The sequence below is a fragment of the Carcharhinus amblyrhynchos genome, chromosome 4, assembly GCF_965287045.1.
Source record: "Carcharhinus amblyrhynchos chromosome 4, sCarAmb.v2.hapA, whole genome shotgun sequence".
NCBI classification, from domain to species: domain Eukaryota; kingdom Metazoa; phylum Chordata; class Chondrichthyes; order Carcharhiniformes; family Carcharhinidae; genus Carcharhinus; species Carcharhinus amblyrhynchos.
In genome coordinates, this window is record NC_137327.1 from 126,106,825 (window position 1) to 126,130,765 (window position 23,941).

Below are 23,941 nucleotides of genomic sequence, written 5' to 3' on the forward strand. Positions count from 1 at the left end.
TTATTCAGGTAGTCAATGCCATTTTCTTTGGTTTACCTCAAATCGCACACCAGCCAAAGTCAGGAACTCTCTCGCTGGGGAATCCTGGCGTCAATCCAACATTCTCCCTGCTCCCTGATTCAATGTATTAATTCCTTAACATTAAATATTGAAATTATTTTCATGCGATTGAAATGAAGGATAGTAAACTTGTGTATTACATTTGCAATTTCGATTGAGGCCATTGGTGAATTGATTGAGGGGAAGACGGGAGGAAGAAGCTGGGAACAGTAGCACAGTGGTTATGTTTATGGACTACCAAACTGGGGGCCTGGTCTAATGATCCAGCAGGGTAGGTTCAAATCCCATCCTACCAGCTGGGAAATTTGCATGAGGCTAATTAAGTAAATCTGGAATGAAAAGCTAGTCATCATAATGGGGACAATAAAACAACTGGATTATCGTAAAAACATCAGCAAGTTCACCGAAATCCTTGGTTGCTCTGGCTGTGTCTGACTTCAGATACACAGCAATAAGGCTGATTCTTAACTATCTTCTGAAACAGCAAGCCACTCAGACATAGCAAGTTGCTACGATTGCAGTCATTCAAGACAGTGATAATTAAGGATAACGATAAAATACTTATCTGGACAGTGATGGCCACAGTCTGTGAATTAGTTAATCAGGAAAGGAATATAACACATTGGGCCATTCAGCTTCTTGAAACTGTTCTGCATTTGACCACATTAGCTGAACTGTATCTTAACTCCATTTAACGGCCTTGCTTCTGTAACCCTTAACGTCTCTCAGTATAAGTTTAGAAATTTCTTGATTGACTCTTGATTTCAATAGCTTTTTGGGGGAGACAATTAGGTGGCATGTTGGCATAGCAGTTAGCACTGGTGCCTCACAGCGCCAGGTTCAATTCCCGGTGCAGGTCACTATCTGTGTGGGGTTTGCACATTCTTCCCATATCTGCGTGGGTTTCCTCCAGGTGCTCCAGTTTCTTCCAATCCATGATTCAAGCCCATTGCATTGTTTTGTTGCGGTTTTGTCCTAATGCAACCAGGACAGGTACTGGACTCCTTATCCACATACCAAAATCCAGAAAGACCCAAAGATGGGATCTTGCGCTGGAAATTACAGTGACCTTTTTTGAGGTATACAGATCAGTCAATCTGTTTAGGGAGTAAAACAGGTCACGATGTGTCAGGCGTAACCTGCAGCACGATTAGGATGATGATAGGGGTGGCACGGTGGCACAGTGGTTAGCACTGCTGCCTCACTGCGCTAGCAACCTGGGTTTGATTCCCAAATTGGGTCACTGTCTGTGTGGCGGTTGCACATTCTCCCCATGTCTGCGTGGGTTTCCTCCAGGTGCTACAGTTTCTTCCCTTGAGTGGGTTATGTGGATTGGCCGTGCTGAATTGCCCCTTAGTGTCAGGGGGACCAGCTAGGGTAAATGCATGGCGTTATGGGTATAGAGCCTGGGTAGGATTCATAGAAACCCTACAGTACAGTAAGAGGCCCTTCGGCTCATCAAGTCTGCACCGACCACAATCCCACCCAGGCCCTACCCCCCAATCCGTACATATTAAACCCACTAATCCTCCCTAACCTATGCATCTACGGTCAATTTAGCATGGCCAATCAACCTAACCCACACGTCTTTGGGCTATGAGAGGAAACTGGAGCACCCAGAGAAAACCCACGCAGACATGAGGAGAATGTGCAAACTGCACACAAACAGTGACCCAAGCCGGGAATCGAACCTAGGTCCCTGGAGCTGTGAAGCAGCAGTGCTAACCACTGTGCTACCGTGCCACCATTGTGGTCAGTGCAGACTTGATGGGCTGAATGGTCTCATTCTGCACCGTAGAACTCTATGATTCTATGACTCTGACCACCGCACCAAAAAGGCCTCCAAATTAACCCTGGGCATTTGATGGCTGCTAAACCCCTACCCCCATCCTAAAATAGCAGCAGTCACCATTACGCAAGGAAAGCAGTGAAGTAGAGTACATTTGAAGTGTTTTTGCTTATTTCTTCCCTGTCCCACACCCACAGAGTTCTAAATGAGCACCTTGGGGAGAAGGAAGTGGAATTATCGCTGTTATTTGATTGGGTGAAAGAGACAGACCTGGGGAATTATACCTGCATTGTAGAAAATCGAATTGGACGCACACAGACCAGCATTCTTCTCCAGAGAAAAGGTAACCATCGGCAATGTATTGTGCGTAAATATAACTTATTGGTCCCAAGGGATTTGTGCTTTGCAAGCCGACTGATTTCCAAACTGAGAGGATAAGTTGCTGCTGTTAACTCATTGTTATTCAATGTCCCTCTACCTGACTATTCCGACACTCTCCTGGCCAACCTCCCATCCTCCACTCACCCAGACTTATCCAAAACTCCCAGCTCATTCCATGACCCAGTCATCCACCTCCCCTGACCCACATTGGCTTCCAGTTAAGGAATTCCTCAATTTTAACGTTCTCGTCCTTCTTTTCAAATCCCTTCATGACCTTGCCCCTCTGTATCTCTGCAATATTCTCCTTTTGAGACATCTGAGTTCCCCCATGGAATCCCTACTGTGGAGAAGGAGGCCATTCGGCCCATTGAGCCTGCACCAACTTTCCAAAAGAGCATCTTACCCAGATCCACCCCCTATCTCCGTAACCTGGCGAACTCACACCTTATGGGCACTGCCAATTCCATTTGCCCTGCCATTGGCAGCTGTGCTTTCCTTGCTTTCTGTTACTTGGACCCTAGGTGCTGGAATTTCCCCCTTAAATCTCTTTGCCCCTTTCCCTCCTTTTCTCCTTCAGGACGGTCCTTTAAACCAGCCCTCTTTGCCCAAGCTTTCGGTCATCTTTCACGATATCTCCCCCAGCGGCTCACCCTTTGTTGGATTACCCTTCCAGGAAGCGCCTTGGGGCAGTTTGCTGAGTGGAAGGCGCCAGGTAAAGGCAAGATGTTGTCAGTTTGGAAGGCGCTGTGCCAGGGCATCCAGATAGAGTGAGTTTGGAGCTCCCTCTGCTGCCCACTCCTGAGCTGAGCTCCTCAAAATACCTCAGGTTAAACAAAAACAAGTCCATTTTAATTATAGTGCTGTTGAAATAAGAAACAATTTCACACAATATTCCAGTGCAATGATTTTGATGGATGCTTCACAAACATTTGAATATCTGTGCTGTAATTTTTTTATTTAAACTGGGGATAAATGGGGTGCTCAGTCTCGCTGTCATACACTGTGGCAGTTGCCTATTTGTGCACAGTTCACCCAGATGCTGTTCTGTGTTAATAATTTTGTAAAAGCACAGTAACATTTCACACCAGTGGGGCTCAAACCTCCCCCGCACCCCCTCTCCCCCCAGTGGATCCTTTTGCTTTATAAGTTTTATCATTCAGGTTTTCTGAGTGGGAATTTGAAAATGTATTATTGATTAGACGAAGTCCAGCCCCGAAGATAATTCTTCAGCCGTAAAAGTGAAATGATTCCTGTGCCAGATGTAAAGGTAGTTGTTTCACGCGACATCTTCTCCCAGTGAAGCAATGCTCAGACCCTTGGTGCTGGAATTTCCCCCCCTTAAATCTCTTTGCCCCTTTCCCTCCTCTTCTCCTCCAGGAAGGTCCTTTAAACCTGCCCCTCTTTGTCCAAACTTTCAGTCCAAAATGAAGCAATTGCCACCAAAAAGATGTGGATTTTAAAAAGAAAAATTAAAACTTCCTCTGGATTGAGGCAGTTGTGGTTCTTGGTAAGACCGAGAGAGGAGTTGGGGTTGGGGGATTGGTGGTGGTGGTGGTGGGGGAGGGCGGGGGAGTGTTTTAAGGTATTTCGTTCTCCAGTGTATCAAAAAGTGGGTCAAATCCGTCACTTGTTTATCCACCGTTTGGTCTCTGTAACCGTGCCGTAATGCATGAAGGTAGCCGCTAAGAACACAAACATGACAAATTGCCGTGCTTGTAACTCTAATGGGCTCGAGATTTATGAACAGCGTGGATCATTAGGAGATGGATCGGTCAGGTAGAACCAGTCGCAGCAAACGTAGAGTCTCGTGGGATTTTCTACCCGAGCCCTGCGCCAAAGTGACGACAAAAAAAACGAGAGGTGCTCGGCGACACCTGCAGGGCCACTTCGCCAAACTACGAGGAGATTCACAGAATCATAGAATCCTCACAGCGCAGAAGGAGGCCATTCTGGCCCGTGGAGCCTGAGCCCACAACAATCCCACAGAGCTCCTATCCCCGTAACTCCATATATTCACCCTGCTAACCCCCTGACACACACTAAGGGGCAATTTTGCATGGCCAATCCACCTAACCTGCACATATTTGGATACTAAGGGGCAATTTAGTATGGCCAATCCACCTACCTCCACATCTTTAGATACTAAGGGGCAATTTAGTGTGACCAATACACCTACCTGCACATCTTTAGATACTAAGGGGCAATTTAGTGTGACCAATCCACCTAACCTGTACACCTTTAGATACTAAGGGCCAATTTGGCATGACCAATCCACCTACCTGCACAACTTTGGACACTAAGGGGCAATTTAGCACAGCCAATCCACTAATCTACACATCTTTAGATACTAAGGGGCAATTTTGCATGGCCAATCTACCTAATCTGCACATTTTTGGATACTAAAGGACAATTTAGCGTGACCAATCCACCTAACCTACACATCTTTGGTTACTAAGGGGCAATTTTGCATGGCCAATCTACTTAACCTGCACATTTTTGGACACTAAGGGGCAATCTAGCGTGGCCAAACCATCTAACCTGCACATTTTTGCACATTTGGGGCTCAATTTATGCAGATCACCAAAATCCAGGAGTCAGGTACAAAAAAAAACCAACGGCAGCAAATAGAAAGTTGGCTTTTGCAGCTAGGAACACAGAATGTAAAAGGGAGGAAGTTTGCTTCCTCTATACAACACTCTGTTTAGCTCATATCTGAATTATTTGTCTCATTCTAGAAAAAAACAATGCTTCTCTTTGAAGGCAGGCAGTGCAGATTCACCAGAACCAACCTCAAGTGTGATAATGAAGACAGTACATAAATTAATCTTGTATTCACTGGAATATTGGAGGTTCAGGGGTGATTTATCTGAGGGTTACAGAGTTTTGAAAGGAATCGATAGAGTAGTTGAGGAAACCTTTTTTCTCCTGCTGGTGAAATCTAGGACGGGGGGATAAAACCTTAAAATCAGAGCCAGCCCATTCAGAACAGAGTTAGGAACTCTCACCCACAATAGACCGTGGATGCTATTGATTACTTGAGAAAGACTCAAGTCATCATTTTAAACCTGGGATCAATTTATTTTTGCTTGACAAAGGTATCAAAGGATATAGAATCAAGGCAGGTGGAGTTTGATACAGATCAACCATTATCTAATTGAATATCAGATGAGATTTACTAGGATGTTGTCTGGGCTGGAGAGTTTTAGTTAGAAATTGGCTAGATTGCTTTCTTTGGAGCAGAGGAGACTGAGGGGGGACATGATGTATAAAATTATGAGGGTCATAGATAAAGTCGACAGGAAGAAACGTTTCCACTTGGTGGAGGGATCAATAACCAGGGAGCATAGATTTAAGGTAAGGGGCAGGGAGAGGTGATGTGAGGAACATCTTTTTCTCTCAAAGGCTGGTGGGAGTCTTGAACTCACTGCCTGAAAGGATGGTGGGGGTGGATATCCTCATAACATTTAAGAAGTATTTAGATGTGCACTTGTAATGCCAAGATGTACAAGGCTATGGGTTAAGTGTTGGAAAATGTGATTAGAATGGTTAGGTGACTTGTTTTTGACGAGTGCAGACATGATGGGCTGAAGGGTCTTTTTTGCGCTATATATCTCTTATGACTCTAAAGCAGAACAGGCTGCAGAGGATGAATGGCCTCCTCCTGTCCCTATGGTCTTATGAATCCGAGCGCACCATAGAAAACCAGGAGGTTTTAATGTCATGAATGCAATAATAATCCAGGGATAAGCAGAACTTGGGTCAGTTTCGATAGGGTTCCAATTATTGCGGTTCTTTTACTCTCTCACGTATTTCATCCCCTGCAGGAATCTCCCAATTATTCTGAAAAGCTGCCCTATCAGACGATAGAGATTCATGTGTACTAACTTGATGCCAACTGCTGACTCCCACTGCTTTATCAGTAACATTTTGTATAACGTCGAAATGTTCTACCCTGAACTGGATTTTACTGATTTAAAAGCTCTTAAAGAAAAAGTGACTTTTATTTTACAATAGTATAGAGAGATTGAGTCATAGAAGTTTACAGCATGGAAACAGTCCCTTTGGCCCAACTTGTGCGTGCCACTTTTTTTTAAACCCCTAAGCTAGTCCGAATTGCCCGCATTTGGCTCATATCCCTATATACCCATCTTACCCATGTAATTGTCTAATTGCTTTTTAAAAGACAAAGTTGTACCTGCCTCTATTACTCCCTCTGGCAGCTTGTTCCAGACACTCGCCACCCTCTGTGTGAAAACATTTGCCCTTCTGGACCCTTTTGTATTTCTCCCCTCTCACCTTAAACCTGTGCTCTCTAGTTTTAGACTCCCCTCTTTTGGAAAAGTTACTGACTATCTAGCTGATCCATGCCCCTCATTATTTTATAGGCCTCTATAAGATCACCCCTCAACCTCCTACGCTGTAGAGAAAAATGTCCCTTTCTATTCAGCCTCTCCTTATAACTCAAACCATCAAGTCTCGGTAGCATCCGAGTAAATCTTTTCTGCACTCTTTCTAGTTTAATAATATCCTTTCTATAATAAGGTGACCAGAACTTCACACAGTATTCCAAGCGTGGCCTTGCCAATGTCTTGTACAACTACCAATGTCTTGTACAGTATTACTGGCAGTTATGCTATGGCTTCAAGCACATTGCTCAAAAGTACGTTGGCATCACTACAGAAAGAATGGCTCAACTTATGTTGATACACATAGGAATGTCTGTAATAAACAACAAACTAAAATTTCCAATAATCATTGACATACAATGCAGAGCAACTTGCTTTTCAATTGTGCTCATTCAAGATAAGACAATAGGCAAGTGCTTGTGACTTTTGTTTTTAACGCTTTTCATCTAAATCATTGACACATTTATAGGGTTATATTTTCAGCAAGTTTTATTAACAGTTATGAATGGGTGTTTTTTCAGCAGTTTTACACATTATGTTATTATTATAGGACACAGTAAGAAGTCTCACAACACCAGGTTAATTTCAAACAGATTTATTTGGAATCACGAGCGTTGCTTCTTCATCACCTGATCATGATGAATCTCGTAATTTCAAATAAACCTGTTGGACTTCAACCTGGTGTTGTGAGGTGAGACTTCTTAATGTGCCGTCCTCATTCCACCAATCTCCACATCATGATTATTATAAGATAAATTGGTTCTGTACATAATGTATCTTGGGTCAAAGGGCATGGAAATGCCAAGAGCTGGCATGGAAGATATAACTGTCCATTAAGAGATGAGTGGGCAGCAGGAGTTGGAGTGCATTTCCATGGAGGGGGCATAGAGGATATGGACTTTGTGTTTCAAAAAGTTCATGAATCCAGACAATGGTTCTTCACTCCCGTGAGGAGCAATGAGCCGTGTATCTTGAATCATGGAGGAACTGGCCAGTCACCATAAAAATTGTGGATGACTGGGAGTGCCTAACCCAACAATGGAGACAGCCAGGTCAGGAGTGCAGGGTGTGGGCTCTACACTTTGACCCCTTCTCCACTGCCACTGAAAATTAGAAGTACACAAATGGGGGCAGAAATCCCAGAATTAGGTCCTGGCTACTACTTGTAATTGGCTCCAGATTCCTTACAACTCCACAAAGGGGACCATTTAGCCCATCCTGTCAGCACTGGCACTCGAAATGAGCAAGTTAACTTTTTGGTCTCTAATTGGCTTGACTTGGTCTTTATGCATTTATAAAATATCCCTGGGTTTTCCTCAATTTTGCTTGCCAATATCTTCTCCAACCCTTTCTTTGCTTTCCGAATTTCTTTTTGAATTTCACCCCATCCACACTTCAGAGTTTCAGCAGTATTGTACCTTGCTGCCCATAGTTGCTGTCCTCTCCCAGATCCTGCCAGACTAACTGTGTCTGAGTATTCTAGGATACCTTTAAAATCGCTCCCCTCTCCAAGCTCAATTCCACAGCAGGCTAGAGCTGCTGATTAGCCTTCCTTGAGAATCCAACTTTTTAATGGACTTTTTAAAGCACAGCTGTTTAGAACTCAACACCTTCGACAGTCTTCTGTGACTTTGGAGACTCACAGCCTGTACACTGTTAGCACACAAGCTGCTGCCATTATCTCCAAGTGTAAATATCCTGCATCTTCTTCCCCGTAAAACAATCTGAGTCCCCTCTGATAATCAAACCATTCAAACTTGCTGTCAGGCAGGAAGGTCTCGTGACTGTCGTTATTTTATCTTAAATTGAAGAAACATTCTGAAAATGTACTAATCTTATAAACCTGATAATTGAAACATTATCACCAATTTTTTTGATACATAATATGTTAGAATATATTCATATTTTGATAGCAAACACAAGGGTTCCTGTCACACTTTCCCTCTTATTTGGTTACACTTTCTATATCACATACCATCACATATTTCAGAATTGCTGACAGTATGATTTAGGTTTTTGCTTTTGGCCAAACAAGAAATCCCATTAAGTAACTTTTCCTAAATCACAAATCCATTTCAGATTGTTAAGGTACACACTGTGCATATATTGGCAAAAGTCCGAGGATAACATTTTTTTATTCTGTTATTAGTGACAGGATGGCAGGGTGGCACAGTGATTAGCACCGCTGCCTCATAGTGCCGGGGACCTGGGTTCGATTCCCAGCCTGGGTCACTATCTGTGTGGAGTCTGCATGTCCTCCCCGTGTCCCTGTGGGTTTCCTCCAGGTGCTCTGATTCCCTCCAAAAGGTGTGCTGGTTAGGTACACTGGCCATGCCAGATTTTCATTCAGTGTACCCAAACAGATGCCAGAGTGTGGCGACTAGAGGATTTTCATAGTAACTTCATTACAGTGTTAATGTGATCCTACATACGACACTAATAAATAAACTTTTAAGATTGACAAAACGTAATGTTGACAAAATTCATGGTGAGATTCGGCATAACTTTATTCTGATTTATTATCCGGTATTTGTTGGGATTATTTTTAAGGCACAAGTTTATTTCATTATAAAATGACACATTTGTAGAAGAAGGCTTTTGGGCCCATTGTTCCTGTTCAAGCTCTTTCCCCCATTGCCTTGCAATTATTATCCCCCGTTCAGTTATTTATTGAATTCAGTTCAGTAGATTGATCCCAGGTATGAAGGGATTTTCTTCTGAAGAGAGGTTGAATAGGTTGGGTCTGTACTTCAGAAGAATGGGAGGCAAAATTACTGAGACATTTAAGAATCTTGGGGGGCTTGACAGGGTAGATGCTGAGAGGTTGTTTTCCCTTGTGTGTGAGTCTAGGACCAGAGGGCATAACTTCAGAATAAGGGGTTGCACAGTTAAGGCAGAGATGAGGAGGAATTTCTTCTCAGAAGGTAGCAGACCTTTACAGCAGACGGTTGTAGAGGCTGAGTCATTAAGTATATTCAAAAAGTAAGAGAATTAGAAGTTATGGGGTTAAATAGAGTTGAGGATTATTACACCAAATTAGTCAGATTCTCATTGAATGGTGGAGCAGACCTGATGGGCTGAATGGCCTACTTCTGCTGCTATGTCTTATGGTCTAATTCCTTTTTGAAGGTTATAATTGAGTCTGCTGCTTCTGCTGAGAATTTGCTGTGTGAAAAAAAGAACACCATTTCCCTTTTAATTTCTTCAACATTTATCGTAAATTACCACCCTTCTGCCATTGGAGGTCATTTTCTCTGTATATGCAGGAGTGGTTCATATGGATCGGTTAATTTCTCTTAGCTTACCATAGGGGGAGGCGATGGCCTAATGATATTATTGCTAGACTATTCATCCAGAAACTCAGCTAAAGTCCTGGGTATCAGAGTTCAAACCCCACCATGGCAGATGATGGAATTTGATTTCAATAAATACAAATGTTTGGAATTAAGAATCTACTGATGACCATGAAACCATTGTCAGAAAAACCCATCTGGTTCACTAATGACCTTTTGGGGAGGAAATCTGCCGTTTTTACCTGGCCTGGCCTACATGTGACTCCAGAGCCACAGCAATGTGGTTGATTCCTAAGCCTCTGAAATTTTTTTTTAAATTCATTCATTCATGGGACATGGGTGTCACTGGCTGGCCAACATTTATTGCCAATAGTGAACTAGATGTTTTTTTTCTGGCAATCAACAACAGTCTCATGGTCATCAGTAGATTCTTAATTCCAGGTATTTTTTATTGAATTCAAATTCCGCCATCTGTTATGGTGGGATTTGAATCTAGTCTCCAGAACATTAATTGAGTTTCTGGATTAATAGTTTAGTGATAATACCACTCAGCCATCGTCAAAGCCCTAGCCTTGGCCCTAGTGAGCCGCTCAGTTTCAAGGGCAACTACGGATGGGCATTAAGTGCCGGCCCAGCCAGCGACGCCCATGTCTATTGAATTAAAAAAAGCAGAACACTGTCTGTCCTTTGCTACTTTGTGATTCTCTTACCCTCCATTTGTTCTAGACTTGATGTACCGAGTGGAACTTGCGGGCGGCCTGGGAGCCATTCTCCTCCTGATCACCTTCCTTGTAACAATATACAAATGCTACAATATTGAAATGATGCTGTTTTACCGGAGCCACTTTGGGAGCGATGAAACAGAAAACGGTAAGTGGGCGCACATTTTAATGATGCCTTGCTCCTGCTATGACATATCACAACTCTTGTGCTTGGACCTGACGTACTTTTACAGGAGCATGTTTTATTACCTGTTTACGGCAGCGATTTTATTTTTTGCAAGCTCAGATCCTCACACGGCATTTATAAAACCATTTTTCATCAGGTAAATAGAAGCGAGATAAAATGTTCTATGAAGCAAAAGAGACGGTTTCTTGACAGGTTTCTGTATAACGGATAATACTTTAATTTAACAAAAATGTCTAACCATATTTTTCATCACACCAAGTACACCCACAAGCGCTTTTGTGTTGTGTTACACTTTGCTGCATGACAACTTTACCAGAAAGTCATTTATGAGGACAAGATAAGTTTTTGAGGTTTTCTGGCATCATTTTAGTTTATGGTTCTGTTTACTAAGCACTTAATCTCTCCCGCTAGAGATCGATTGGTGTGATCCCAACTGTACTCACCTTCATTTATGCCCCCCACCTCCAACCTCGCCCCCCCGTCCCACCCCACCCTAGCTAATGCCCCACAGAACGCAAACGTACCAGTCACAATGATACGCAATTTCGTCAGTGCTTCTTCACTCGTGAAAACACGCCTGGTTGAATCATTGCCAAGCCTGAAATCCAAGCTTACCTCTCGTTGGAATGATGGCAAATATGGTCAACATTGCAGCGTGGGTCTTGACATGAGCCAAAACATGGAACATGAGCAGCAAGACAGAGAAATCAGCTGATGGCATCACTGCAGCCCAGGCCTGTACAGCTGGTGAAAACATTGCCTAGCAAACTCTTAGTTTGTGAGCCAGTGCAGGAGCAAATACTCCAATCAACAGGTTGACTAGCACTGCTAGCTGTGCAGATACATGGATTTGGGCCTGTGTCTGCGGGAGTTTGCGCATTCTCCCTGTGGTTGCGTGGGTTTCCTCCGGGCGCTCCGGTTTCCTCCCACACCCCAAAGATGTGCTCTTAGGCTAATTGGTTTCCACCAAATTGACACTATTTCTTCCCTGAATCTGACCGAGTAGGGTCCCATTCGTAGACATGCAGGGTAGAATAGGTGTAGGGCGATGTGGCGGCGCGGGCTCGTTGGGCCGAAGGGCCTGTTTCCCGTGCTGGGTTGTTCTTTGTTCTTTGTTCATACGCTACCATTCAGTATCTGGGCGGCACGGTAGCACAGTGGTTAGCACTGCTGTTTCACAGCTCCAGGGTCCTGGGTTCGATTTTCGGCTCAGGTCATTGTCTGTGTGAAGATTGCACATTCTCCTCGTGTCTGCGTGGGTTTCCTCCGGGTACTCCGGTTTCCTCCCACAGTCCAAAGATGTGTGGGTTAAGTTGATTGGCCATGCTAAGAAATTGCCCCTTAGTGTCCAGAGTAGCGGAGGTTAGAGGGATTAGTGGGTATAATATATGGGGATAGGGCCTGGTTGGGATTGTGTTCGTGCAGACTCGATGGGTCAAAGGGCTTCTTTCAGAACTGTAGGGTTCTATGATCTATGATCTCTCTGAGCCTCATTCGCTTAAAAGAATAAAAGCTAACTTCCTTACTTCCTCTCAAATCAGTATTTATAAGCAACAAGTTTTATCTTCTGGCGAGTCTGCTGGCTTTAATAGAGAATGGTCAGTTTCAGCGTCCACCCAACGCTAGAGGCAGGGATGGATTTACATTGAAACACACCGTGCCTGGGCAAAGGGCCCTGATCAAAGGTGGGGGCCCCCAAAGCCAGACCCAGTAAGCATCAACTTGATGTGGCATCCAATTGGAGGCAGCAAACTAGTGAGTCTATCAGCAGCAAATAGAAAGCAAAATCATACTCTGAATGGATGAGTTTCAAAGAGTGGGAGGGCCATTAACTGTTGACAGCAGCTGTGTGCAAGACTGCGAGGCGAGGGAGAGGCACGACCGCCGTTCACGATGTGGGAAGCTAAGGTTTGCATCAGTGGCAGGGTGGACCCTTCCAATTGGATGCCAAATTGAGCTGATGCTTACTGCGCCTGACAGTGGGGGCCCCCCCCATTGGTCAGAGCCTTTGTCCAGGCATGGTGTGTTTCGCTGTAAATGCATCCCTGCCCCTAGTGTAGGGTGGATACTGAACATGTCCATCGTCTATTAAAGCCAATAACCCCACAAAAGACAAAACTTGTTGCTCATTAATGTAGATGCTTTCTGACATACTGTTAAGGAATGAAAGTGAAAGTTATTGGGAGTAATCTGCTTTCACGTTTGAGTGTTATAAAATCCAAGTTTTTGAAAAGGCCCCATTAGGGAGGCATGGTGGTTAGCACTGTTGCCTCACAGCGCCAGGGGCCCGGGTTCAATTCCCAGCTTGGATCACTGTCTGTGTGGAGTTTGCACATTCTCCCCCTGCCTGCGTGGGTTTCCTCTGGGTGCTTTGGTTTCCTCCCACAGTCCAAAGATGCGCGGATTACATGGATTGGTCATGCTAAATTGCCCCTTAGTGTCAGGGGGCTCGCTGGGATAAATGCATGGGTTATGGGGATAGCAGCTGGGTAGGAATGTGGTCGGTGCAGACCTAATGGGCCAAATGGCCTCTTTCTGCACTGTAGGGATTTTATACTAACATTTTTCGTTGTCGTTTTTAGTGTTATACAGATAATTATGCAAGTTACAAACTGTTATGCTAGTTGACGGGGAAGTTGCTTAGAACTGAAATGCGTAGGACCTCTAAACACTATTACATGGCGTGTAGTCTCTGAATGCACTCAAATGTATTTATTTACAACTATCCAGGGAACTCTTGTGCTTCTCTGATTTTGAAAGCTGGGATGATTTTGTTCCTTTGCTTATTTGTTCCACAGGATTCAAGTCTGAGTGGCAATAGCATCTGCAGTAACACTTCAATACTTTTAGATTAGGCTAGCAGATTTCCCATGACATAGCTCATGGTGAGTCGTAGTTACACATTGAAGTGGAACATCTGAAGGATAAAAGAGAATAAGTGTGAAGACTATAGAAGCAGCACACTGTACCCAAGACTTTGAATTCCTGTGACAGTATATTTAATACATGACCCTTTGTTTAATTTGGACGTTATAAATTGTGCACAAGAGTGCTATTTGCCAAGTGCTCTGCTCAAATCTCATCACCTGATGTTCTCTATCTAGAATGCAGAAAAGAGTTCTTCATCAGGTTCAGTAAAACAATAGTAGTATTAAAATGAACGGCAGGCAGGCTAGCAGCCAATATATATTGAAGGGGGTGATGGCCTAGTGGTATTATCACTAGACTATTAATGTAGAAACTCAGTTAATGTTCTGGGGACCCAGGTTCGAAGCCCGCCACAGCAGATGGTGAAATTTGAATTCAATAAAAAAAATCTGGAATTAAGAATCTACTGATGACCATGAAACCATTGCCGATTGTCATAAAAACTCAACTGGTTCACTAATGTCCTTTATGGAAGGAAATTTGTCATCTTTACGTGAGTCTGGCTTACACGTGATTCCAGACCCAAAGCAACATTGTTGACTCTCAACTGTCCTCGGAAATGGTAGCACAGTAGTGCAGTGGTTAGCACTGTTGCCTCACAGTGCTGGGGACCTGGGTTTGATTCCCAGTTTGGGTCACTGTCTGTGTGGAGTTTGCAAGTTTTCCCCATGTCTGTGTGGGTTCCTTCTGGGTGCTCCAGTTTCCTCCCACGGTCCAAAAGATGTGCAGATTAGGTGCATTGGCCTTGCTAAATTCTCCCTCAGTGTATCTGAACAGGTGCCACAGTGTGGGGGATTTTCACAGTAACTTCATTGCAGTGTTAATGTAAGCCTATTTGTGACAAATGGATAAAACTTTAACTTTCTCTTTAAACTTTAACTTTCTCTTCTAGCACGTCAGTCAGTTCAAGGGCAAATAGGGATGGGCAATAAATGCTGCAGCAGCCAGTGACACCCATGTCCTATGAATCAATAAACAGAAAGTAAACTACAGGCTTTGCAGAGATAGCTCACGTTGTTTTAAGATTTCTCCAGGTGCACACTATCGAGACAGGCAGAAAGATCATGAATCATGGATGTCCGAAATTAACGAATTTTGGAAATGAGAAAGACAAATTTTTCATCACTCTTTTGACAGTACAGCTGGCTGGACTGACACATCTAAAATCAAACAAATACTTGCATTGTATATCGTAACGTCTTCAGCTCCCAGTAGACAAGCTTTGAGTGCCAGACATCTGGTCACAATGCACCTGCCTTTACCTGCCAGGGAATGTAACAGGCTGAGCCAAGATTCTGCTTCTCTTTATTGGCAGGCTGTGCTGTGGATTACCGAGTCAAACTCCACCAAGGCAGCCAAAGAATGACTCTCCTCCTCCAGAATCCCAACAATTTCCCAGGCACTGCAGCTGGAATGGGCTCCGTGGCCTCACTGTGGAATGTGTTGTTCTATCTTTGATTGGGTAACATGTCCATACCTAGCTGTCAGACATTCATGAACAGATGACCAGAATAATTGTTACTGAAGCTGGAAACCTTTCACAGTATTTCTTTGCCACCGTGAAGAATGCTTCTGACAAATATATTCCATGTTTGGCATGGAATTTTTCCAGGATTATTGTATTTTTCCATTGTGTAACATGGAAAATTTCATCTTCATCCAATTTTCCCAGAATCAATTTAAAAAACACATGGTTGATACTCTCAGAAGATTGTGGACTCAAGCCCCACAATACATTACACATAACCTAGGTTTTCGGTTGTTACGTATTTAAGGTGGTTGCATCTCTGCTGGTATAGTGTCATTTGCTCTGTAGTGACATAAGCGGAGAGAGTCACAGGGTAATGAGGCTCTTCCATCTGGGACCTGGAACAACCAACATCTCCTTAATAAACCTGCATTGAACCTTAACCCACATCTGTGGTATCTCATCACTTGTGCCTTTGTGACAATATCCAATCAATATATTGCAAAGGAGAATCTGGCAACAGGAGTTGGAGAAATATTTTTTTCGACTAGACTGGACAAGAAAAGAAGTCCAGCCCTTTGGATTGAAAAGGCAATGGAAAGCAAGGTGAAGAAACCCCGTGCACTACAGAAAAGTGTGAAGCAAGTGTGCTGTTACACTCGAACCATTAACTCTGCTCTCTCCATGGATACAGCCAGGCACAGAATCATAGTGTTTTATGGCATGGTGGCATAGTGGTTAGCCCTGCTGCCTCACAGTGCCAGGGACCCAGGTTCAATTCTGGCCTTGCATCATCGTCTGTGTGGAGTTCGCACATTCTCCCCGGGCCTGTGTGGGTTTCCTCCGGGTGCTCCTGTTTCTTCCCACAGTCTGAAAATGCACAGGTTAGGTTGATTGACCATGCTAAGTGTCAGAGGGTAAATATGTGAGTTACGGGAATAGGGCTTGGGTGGCATTGTTGTCGATGCAGATTCGATGGGCTGAATGGCCTCCTTCTGCACTGTAGGGATTCTATGATTCTATGAAAAAGAGGCCCCTCAGCCCATCATGTTGCACGAGCCACAAGCCCCTTCAGATTCTAATCCCATTTTCCAGCACTTGATCTGTACCCTTGTATGATGTGGAGTTGCCAGCATTGGACTGAGGTAGGCACAATAAGTAGTCTCACAATACCAGATTAATGTCCACCAGGTTTAATTGGTAGCACGAGCTTTTGGAGCGCTGCTCCTTCATCAAGTGAGTGCAGGATTTGCTTCACAAACAGGGCATACATAGACACTCAATTACAAAATAATACTTGAATGCGAGACTTAACAGGTAATCAAGTCTTTACAAGTGCAGACAATGTGAATGGAGAGAGGGTTAAGTACAGGTTAAAGAGATGTGAATTCTCTCAAACCAGGACAGTGAGTGAGATTTTGCAAACCCAAGCAAGTCGTGGGTTACAGATTACGGGTAGTGTGACATGAACCCAAGATCCCGGCTGAGGCCATCCTCATGTGGATGGAGCTTGGCTATCAGTTTCTGCTCAGCGATTTTGTGTTGTCGTGTGCCTTGAGGGCCACCTTGGAGAACACTTACCGAAGATAGAGGCTGAATGCCATTGACTGCTGAAGTGTTCCCCAACAGGAAGGGGACGCTCCTGCCTGTGATTGTCGCGCGGTGTCCATTCATCTGTTGTCATAGCGTCTGCATGACCTCGCCAATATATGATGTCTTGGGACATCCATTCCTGTAGCGCATCAGGTAGACAACATTGGTCAGGTTGCCATCCTTCAGGAGAACACGACACTACACAACCCTGCCACAGTAACCCCTGCAAGACGTGCCAACTCATTGGCATGGATGCCATCATCTCACGTGATGGCATCATCCGCCAGGTACACGGTGCCTACTCTGTGACTCGGCCAGGCAGGAGCATTCCCTTTCCGTTGAGGAGCACTTCAGCAGTCAAGGGTATTCAGCCTCCAATTTTCAGGTAAGCATTCTCCAAGGTGGCCTTCAAGACACTCGACAATGCAGAATCGCCAAGCAGAAACTGATAGCCAAATTCCACACACATGAGAATGTGCTCAGCCGGGATCTTGGGTTCATGTCACAATACATGTAAACCCCACAACTTGCCTGGGCTTTGAAATCTCACTAACTGTCCTGGATTGAGACAATTCACACCTCTTAAACATGTGCTTAACCCTCTCTCCACTCACATTGTCTTTATCTGTAAAGACTTGATAACCTGTTAAGACTCGCATTCCAACCATTATCTTGTAACTGAGTTTGTGTCGATATATGCCGGGTTTGTGAAACAAATCCTCTACTCACCTGATGAAGGAACAGTGCTCCAAAAGCTCATGCTATCAAGTAAACCTGTTGGACTTAAACCTGATGTTGTGAGACTGCTTACAGTGCCCTTGTATGTTACAGTATTTCAAATGCTCATCTAAATCCTTCTTAAATGTTGTGAGGGTTCCTGCCTCTACCACCCTTTCAGGCAACGAATTCCAGATTCCCACCACTCCCTGATAAGCTGGATGAAAATGTTTTTCCTCAAATCCCCTTTACAAGCACTGCCACATACTGTAAATCTGTACCCCTAATTATTGACCCCTGTACTAAGTTGAAAAGTTCCTTCAAATCTGCTCTACCTACATTCCTCATAATTCTGTACACTTCATTCGATTCCGCCTTCCCTGTTTTAAGGAAAGCAACCCCAGCCAAACCAGCTGAAACATTCCAGTCCAGGTAGCACCCTGGTGAACCTCCCTTGCATCCTCGCTAATGCAACCAAACCCTGGACCAGATGGGATTTTCCAGTTTTTCGATTTGAAATGAACTGATTTGTTATCATCTTGCTGTTGGTGAAGCTTGCTGAGTGAAAATGTGTTGCCACATTTCTGACATTACAGTGGTGGCTGAAAGTTCTTTGCAATTCCCAAGCAACTAGGAAGTGCTGCATATGCCCCGGTCACTCATTACCCGTGTACTTATTGGCTTGAATTTTAAATTATGATTGTTGCGTTAGAATCACTGGGTGGTCTAGTCCCTCCCTACTGTTGTAACCTTCTCCAGTCCTTTGAGATCTCTGAGCTTTACCAGTTCAAGCCTCTTCCATGACTTCTTTGCCCCTCCCAGCATTCAACTCTCTGCTTCTTTAAGAGACTCCTTAAACCCTACAGTGCAGAAAGAGGCTATTTGGCCCATCAAGACTGCACCAACCACAATCCAACCCAGGCCCTATCCCCATTTCCCTACATACTTACCCATTAATCCCTCTAACCTATGCATCTCAGGACACTAAGGGGCAATTTTAGCACGGCCAATCAACCTAACCCGCATATCTTTGGACTGTGGGAGGAAACCGGAGCACCCAGAGGAAACCCACTGAGACACGAGGAAAATGTGCAAACTCCGCACAAACAGTGACCCAAACAGGGAATCGAACCCAGGTCCCTAGAGCTGTGAAGCAGCAGTGCTAATCACTATGCCACCATGCTGCCCTGTCGGTATGGAGCTTGCACATTCTCCCTGTGTCTGATTGGGTTTCCTCTGGGTGCTCCAGTTTCCACCCATGGACCAAAGATGTGCTGGTTGGGTGGATTGGCCATGATAAATTACCCCTTAAAGTCCAAAGATGTGTTGGTTAGATGGCCTAGCCGACAGAAATGTGTGGAATTATGGGCATAGGGCGGGGGCAGGGCCTGGGTAAGACCCCAGTTGCTCCCACAGCACAAGGATGTGCGGGTTAGGTGGATTGGCCATGCTAAATTGACCCTTGGTGGCAAGGGGATTAGCTAGGGTAAATGAATGGGGGTAAGGCCTGGTGATTGTTGTCAGTGCAGACTCGATGGGCCGAATGGCCTCCTTCTGCACTGTAGGATTCTATGAAGACACTCTGTCAGAGAATTGATGCAGGCTCAGTGGACCAAATGGTCTCTTTTGCACTGTGGGGATTCTATGATTAGGTTCCCTACAGTGCAGGAGGCCATTCAGCCCAACGGGTCAGCACTGGCTCTCCGACAGAGCACCCGCCCAGGCCCTATCCCCGTAACCTCACATATTTACCCCATTAATCCCCCTAACTTGCACGTTCTTGGACACTAAGGTGTAATTTAGCATGGCCAATCAACCTAACCTGCATATCTTTGGACTGTGGACGGAAACTGGAGCACCCGGAGGAAGCCCATGCTGACACAGGGAGAGCGTGCAAACTCCACACAGACAATCACCCGAGGCTGGAATTGAACCCGGGTCCCTGGCGCTGTGAGGCAGCAGTGCTAAGCACTGTGCCACCGTGCCACTCAAAAGGATACCACAGCCAACTCCTAAAATACTTTAGAGAAGCATGCTTGAATAAAGGAATGAGTTCTTAGACCTGGAGCAAAAGAATTGCTGAAGCATAAATTCTTAATACAAAATAGTAAGTGACACCCATTAAAGAGAAGAATATCATGAATGTGGAAACTGTAGGGGAATCATCACCATCTTCACCCTAAGTTTATAAAAGCAATGAAGAAACAATTAAAAGGCAAAAAATTGTAACCAGAAATAACCTTCAGAAGGCTGACAAGCTGAGGTACATCGTTGGGTTTAAACTCTGCAGGACTTTGTTGTCCCTTGGTGTACATAGCAAGAACTGTGACTACTGGATCTTGAGCCCCCGCTGCTAACCTTGCAGACAGCGAACGTGGGCTCCAGATAACAACCAATGCCAGACCAGCACAGCTTTGAAAAAGAAGCAGATATTGCATGCTAACACTGTTGTTTTTATAATCATGAAAGAAGTTGGAAAAATGTTGTTGAGGGGCAAGACTACGGGCTGTAAGGATGGTAAAGGCCAAAGATGACTGAACACTACAGGGGGCAGAGTGGCTCCTACACAGCTCTGATTATGGAGTGAGTCAGAAAGACAAGAGGACAAGATAAAAGAATGAAGGAGTTAAGAATTAAGATATGCAGGTTAGGTTGATGGATATTCTATATCTTTGACTGATTAGAGCTCATAGAAGTTTTGTAGAAGATAGTCTCAGAAGGGAAAATTAATTAGATGGAGCCTATAGTAAGTGAAAATTGGGCAAAAGAGATTATTGTTTCACATTCGATTTGACTTTTCTGTTATCCAAATCGGAATATCACAACCACTTGATGCTCAATAGCACTGGCACCATTGTTGAATCATATTTCTTTCTTCCCAATTGTTTCCCATTGGTGTTATTCTGAGACTCTGAGGGTCATTTTTGAGCCCGCGCTCTCCATCCATCTCAAAATCCAGAGAAACTCAGAAAGTGTGATTTGCACCAGCTCTGACTGTGAGAGTGGGAGGGAGACATGCTGACTCTGATAGAGGTGGGGATGGAGGAGCCCATGAGATCTCCATGGTGGGCTTTGGGGGGGAAGGGGAAGTCTATTCTTGTTATAATTAGGGCACCCTTTAAAGATGGCACCCCAACCTCAGCGCAGCCAGGTTTTTGTTTGTGTGTTGAGACCCCTCCCCCTTCACATGGTGCCAAAGTACTGTAAGATCCGGAGAGAAATCCGGTGTGTTTCTCTGGAGAGAAGCACACTGGTTTACCCGCTGGAAACAACACTCTGCCAATTTTTGGTAAGATTTCCAAGTGTCTTGGAATTGTCTTTAAAACAAAGATGAGGAGGAATTTCTTCAGCCAGAGAGTGGAGAATCTGTGGAACTCTTTGCTGCAGAAGGCTGTGGAGGCCACGTCATTGAGTGTCTTTAAGACAGAGATAGATCAGTTCTTGATTAATAAGCGGTTCAGGAGTTTTGGGAAAAGGCAGGAGAATGGGGATAAGAAAGATATCAGCCATGATTGAATGACGGGGCAGACTCGATGGTCCGAGTGGCCTAATTCTAATCCTATATCTTATGGTCTTATGGAATAAGTGTGTAGATAATATCACGAGACAGATTTCCGCCTGTCCAGCAAGTACACCCAGTGTGACTCATGCCTTGATGCTTTGACAGCAAATTCTTTTCAGGGCATCATTACTGGACTAAAAGTCAGAAGAATCCCAGACAGTGATTTATTCATTTACGTCAGAAGATCTAATCTCTCATCGAGAAAACTGTCAAGAAATCTCATTCCTGTAGAAAGCCATTCTGTACTTTGCAGGTGGTAACTAAAGGCCTGGGTGACAGCTCTGCAGTCTGAACCTCATCTAGCTGAAGATAGTGCAGCTGATGGGCTTTATTTCACTTAGTTAATTGAATATTATTTGAAACAATGACAAAATTCTTTGTAGAAGAGAGTAGAGGATTAGAAAGCGCAGGCTATCCTGGAGGCAGAGATTACCGATCACAGCTGATGGGCGATGCTTTATTTTTATTGTTGGTTTTACTCATAATGGGAATACCAGTGGAGGGTACATGTCTCTGCGTTTTGTTCCTCCTGTCACCTCTGTGCTTGCTGATTTACATTAGCTCCTAGTCAAGCAACATCTTAGATTTAATCTTCTCATCCATACTTTCAAACCCCTCCATGGCCTTCCTATCTCGATAACCCTCTCCAGCCCCATGGCTCTCTGCATGGTGACACAGTGGTTAGCACTGCTGCCTCACAGCGCCAGCGAATTGGGCTCAATTCCCAACTTGGGTCACTCTCTGTGCGGATTCTGCACATTCTCCCCATGTCTGCGTGGGTTTCCCAAAGATGCTCCAGTTTCCTCCCATAGTCTGAAAAAGACGTGCTGCTTAGGTGCATTAGCCATGCTAAATCCTCCCTCAGTGTACCCAAACAGGTGCCAGAGTGTGGCAACTAAGGGATTTTAACAGTAGCTTCATTGCTACTGTAAGTCTACTAGTGACACTAATAAATAAATTTAAACTTATCTTTCTGTGCTTCTCTAACTTTGGCCCCTTGAGCAACATTAATTTTAATTGTTCTATCATTGGCAGCTGGACCTTCAGCTAATGATTGGTCCCACGCTCTGGAATATCCTCCCTACGTCCTTCCACCTCTCAGAATTAAACTGCCTACCTTCTCTAAAACGCTCCTTAATTCCTACTTCTCCAACTTTTGATCATCCAACCTCATGTGATCTTGATCATTTGGGCTAATGGGCTGATGAATGACAGATAGAGTTCAATTTAGATAATGCGAGATGATGCATTTTGGTAGATCAAAGCAGGGCAGGACTTACACAATTAATGGTAGGGCACTGGGGAGAGTTATAAAACAAAGAGATCCAGGGGTACAGGTTCCTAGCTCCTTGAAAGTGGAGAGACTGGTGGATAGTGTGATGAAGAAGGCATTTGGCACGCTTGGTTTCTTTGGCCAGAATACGAGAGTTGGACATTTTGCTGAAGTTATACAAGACATTGGTAAGGCCACACTTGGAATACTGTGTACAGTTCTGGTCACCCTATTGTAGAAAGGATATTAGAACTAGAAATGTTTAAAAAAAGGGGCAACATGAACAAGTTGGGCCGAAGGGCCTGTTTCCGTGCTGTAAACCTCTATTCATCTATGTCATGGCCCAGTGTCACATCTATAATGCCACTGTGAAGCTCGTTGGGATAGTTTATTGTTGATGAGTGATGGGTTAATGGTTACGTTAATGATGTTGTTAGGATCAAATCAGGATCAAATGGCCAAGCCGCTCCAAAAAGCATAAGGTTCAGAGCAGCCTGCGTCTGAGGAACCATGTGCTTACCCTGAAGCCCAGAAGAACGCCGCTGAGAAGATTAAAGAGCTGTTTGTCTCTTCAGATGTGCTGGCACATTTTGACCCCAAACTGCCAACAGTGGTGGCAGCTGATCAGCAACGGGGCTTGGTAAAATTCTGCTACAAACCCAAGAGGATGGCAGGAAGAAATCACAATACAATTCTTGACTGAGATTGCAAAACATTGTGTAACAATCGAAAAGGATGCACTAGCGGCGACCTGGGCCTGTGAAACAAATTCAGATCACTTGCAGTTTAGGGTTGAACCAGACCATAAAGCTCAGATCCCTCTCCGAAACTCTGAGAAAATATGCCACCAAAGATATGGGCAACGATTCTCCCAGCCCCACTGCTCTGCTCTAGCAGGGTTTCTGAGTAATATATTTGAGAAATAGGATGAACTACAGAGCAGAGGGAATATGACTCAAATAGGTGGCATCTCTGTGGATCTGGAACCAACACAGACTCATAGGATTCATGATCCCCTTAAAATCTCTCTGCTTTGATCATCAGTGATGCAAATGATTTCTCTAATGCTGGACCTCAAATAATTAGATTTTTTTATTCATTCATGGGACATGGGCATCATTAGTTGGGTCAGCATTTATTGTCCTAGTTGCCCTTGGAAGGCAGTTGAGAGTCAAACCCAGTGCTGTGGCTCTGGAGTCACATGTAGGCCAGACCACGTAAGTACAGCACATTTCCTCTCCTAAAGGGACGTTAGCAAACCAGATGGGTTTTTCCGACAATCAGCAATGGTTTCACAGAGATCGGTAGATTCTTAATTCCAGGTTTTTTTAATTGTATTGAAATTCCACCATCTGCCATTGTAGGGTTCGAACCTTAGCTGGGTTTCTGGATTAATAGTCTAGCGGTAATACCACAAGGTTGTTGGCTCCTGGTGTACTTGTCACAGTCTGACCATAAGTGAGTAAAGGCCTGCTCCAGTCTCTGACTGATTTTAGCATAGTTTCATTTACTTGCCATGGAGTAGCTGAAAATGCACAATCTAAAAGAAATCCATCTTGAAT

The 23,941-nt window shown here is 44.3% G+C and overlaps 1 protein-coding gene across 1 annotated transcript in view; it reads left to right on the forward strand.

Moving 5' to 3' along the window:
* il1rapl2 (interleukin 1 receptor accessory protein-like 2) overlaps window positions 1-23,941 on the forward strand; it is a 59,707-nt gene that overhangs the window by 14,932 nt on the left and 20,834 nt on the right. Inside the window, exons 2-3 of the mRNA XM_080188034.1 lie at window positions 2,047-2,192; window positions 10,656-10,799. Of these exons, the coding sequence (XP_080044160.1) occupies window positions 2,047-2,192; window positions 10,656-10,799 (290 nt within the window). The remainder of the gene's footprint in view (window positions 1-2,046; window positions 2,193-10,655; window positions 10,800-23,941) is intronic.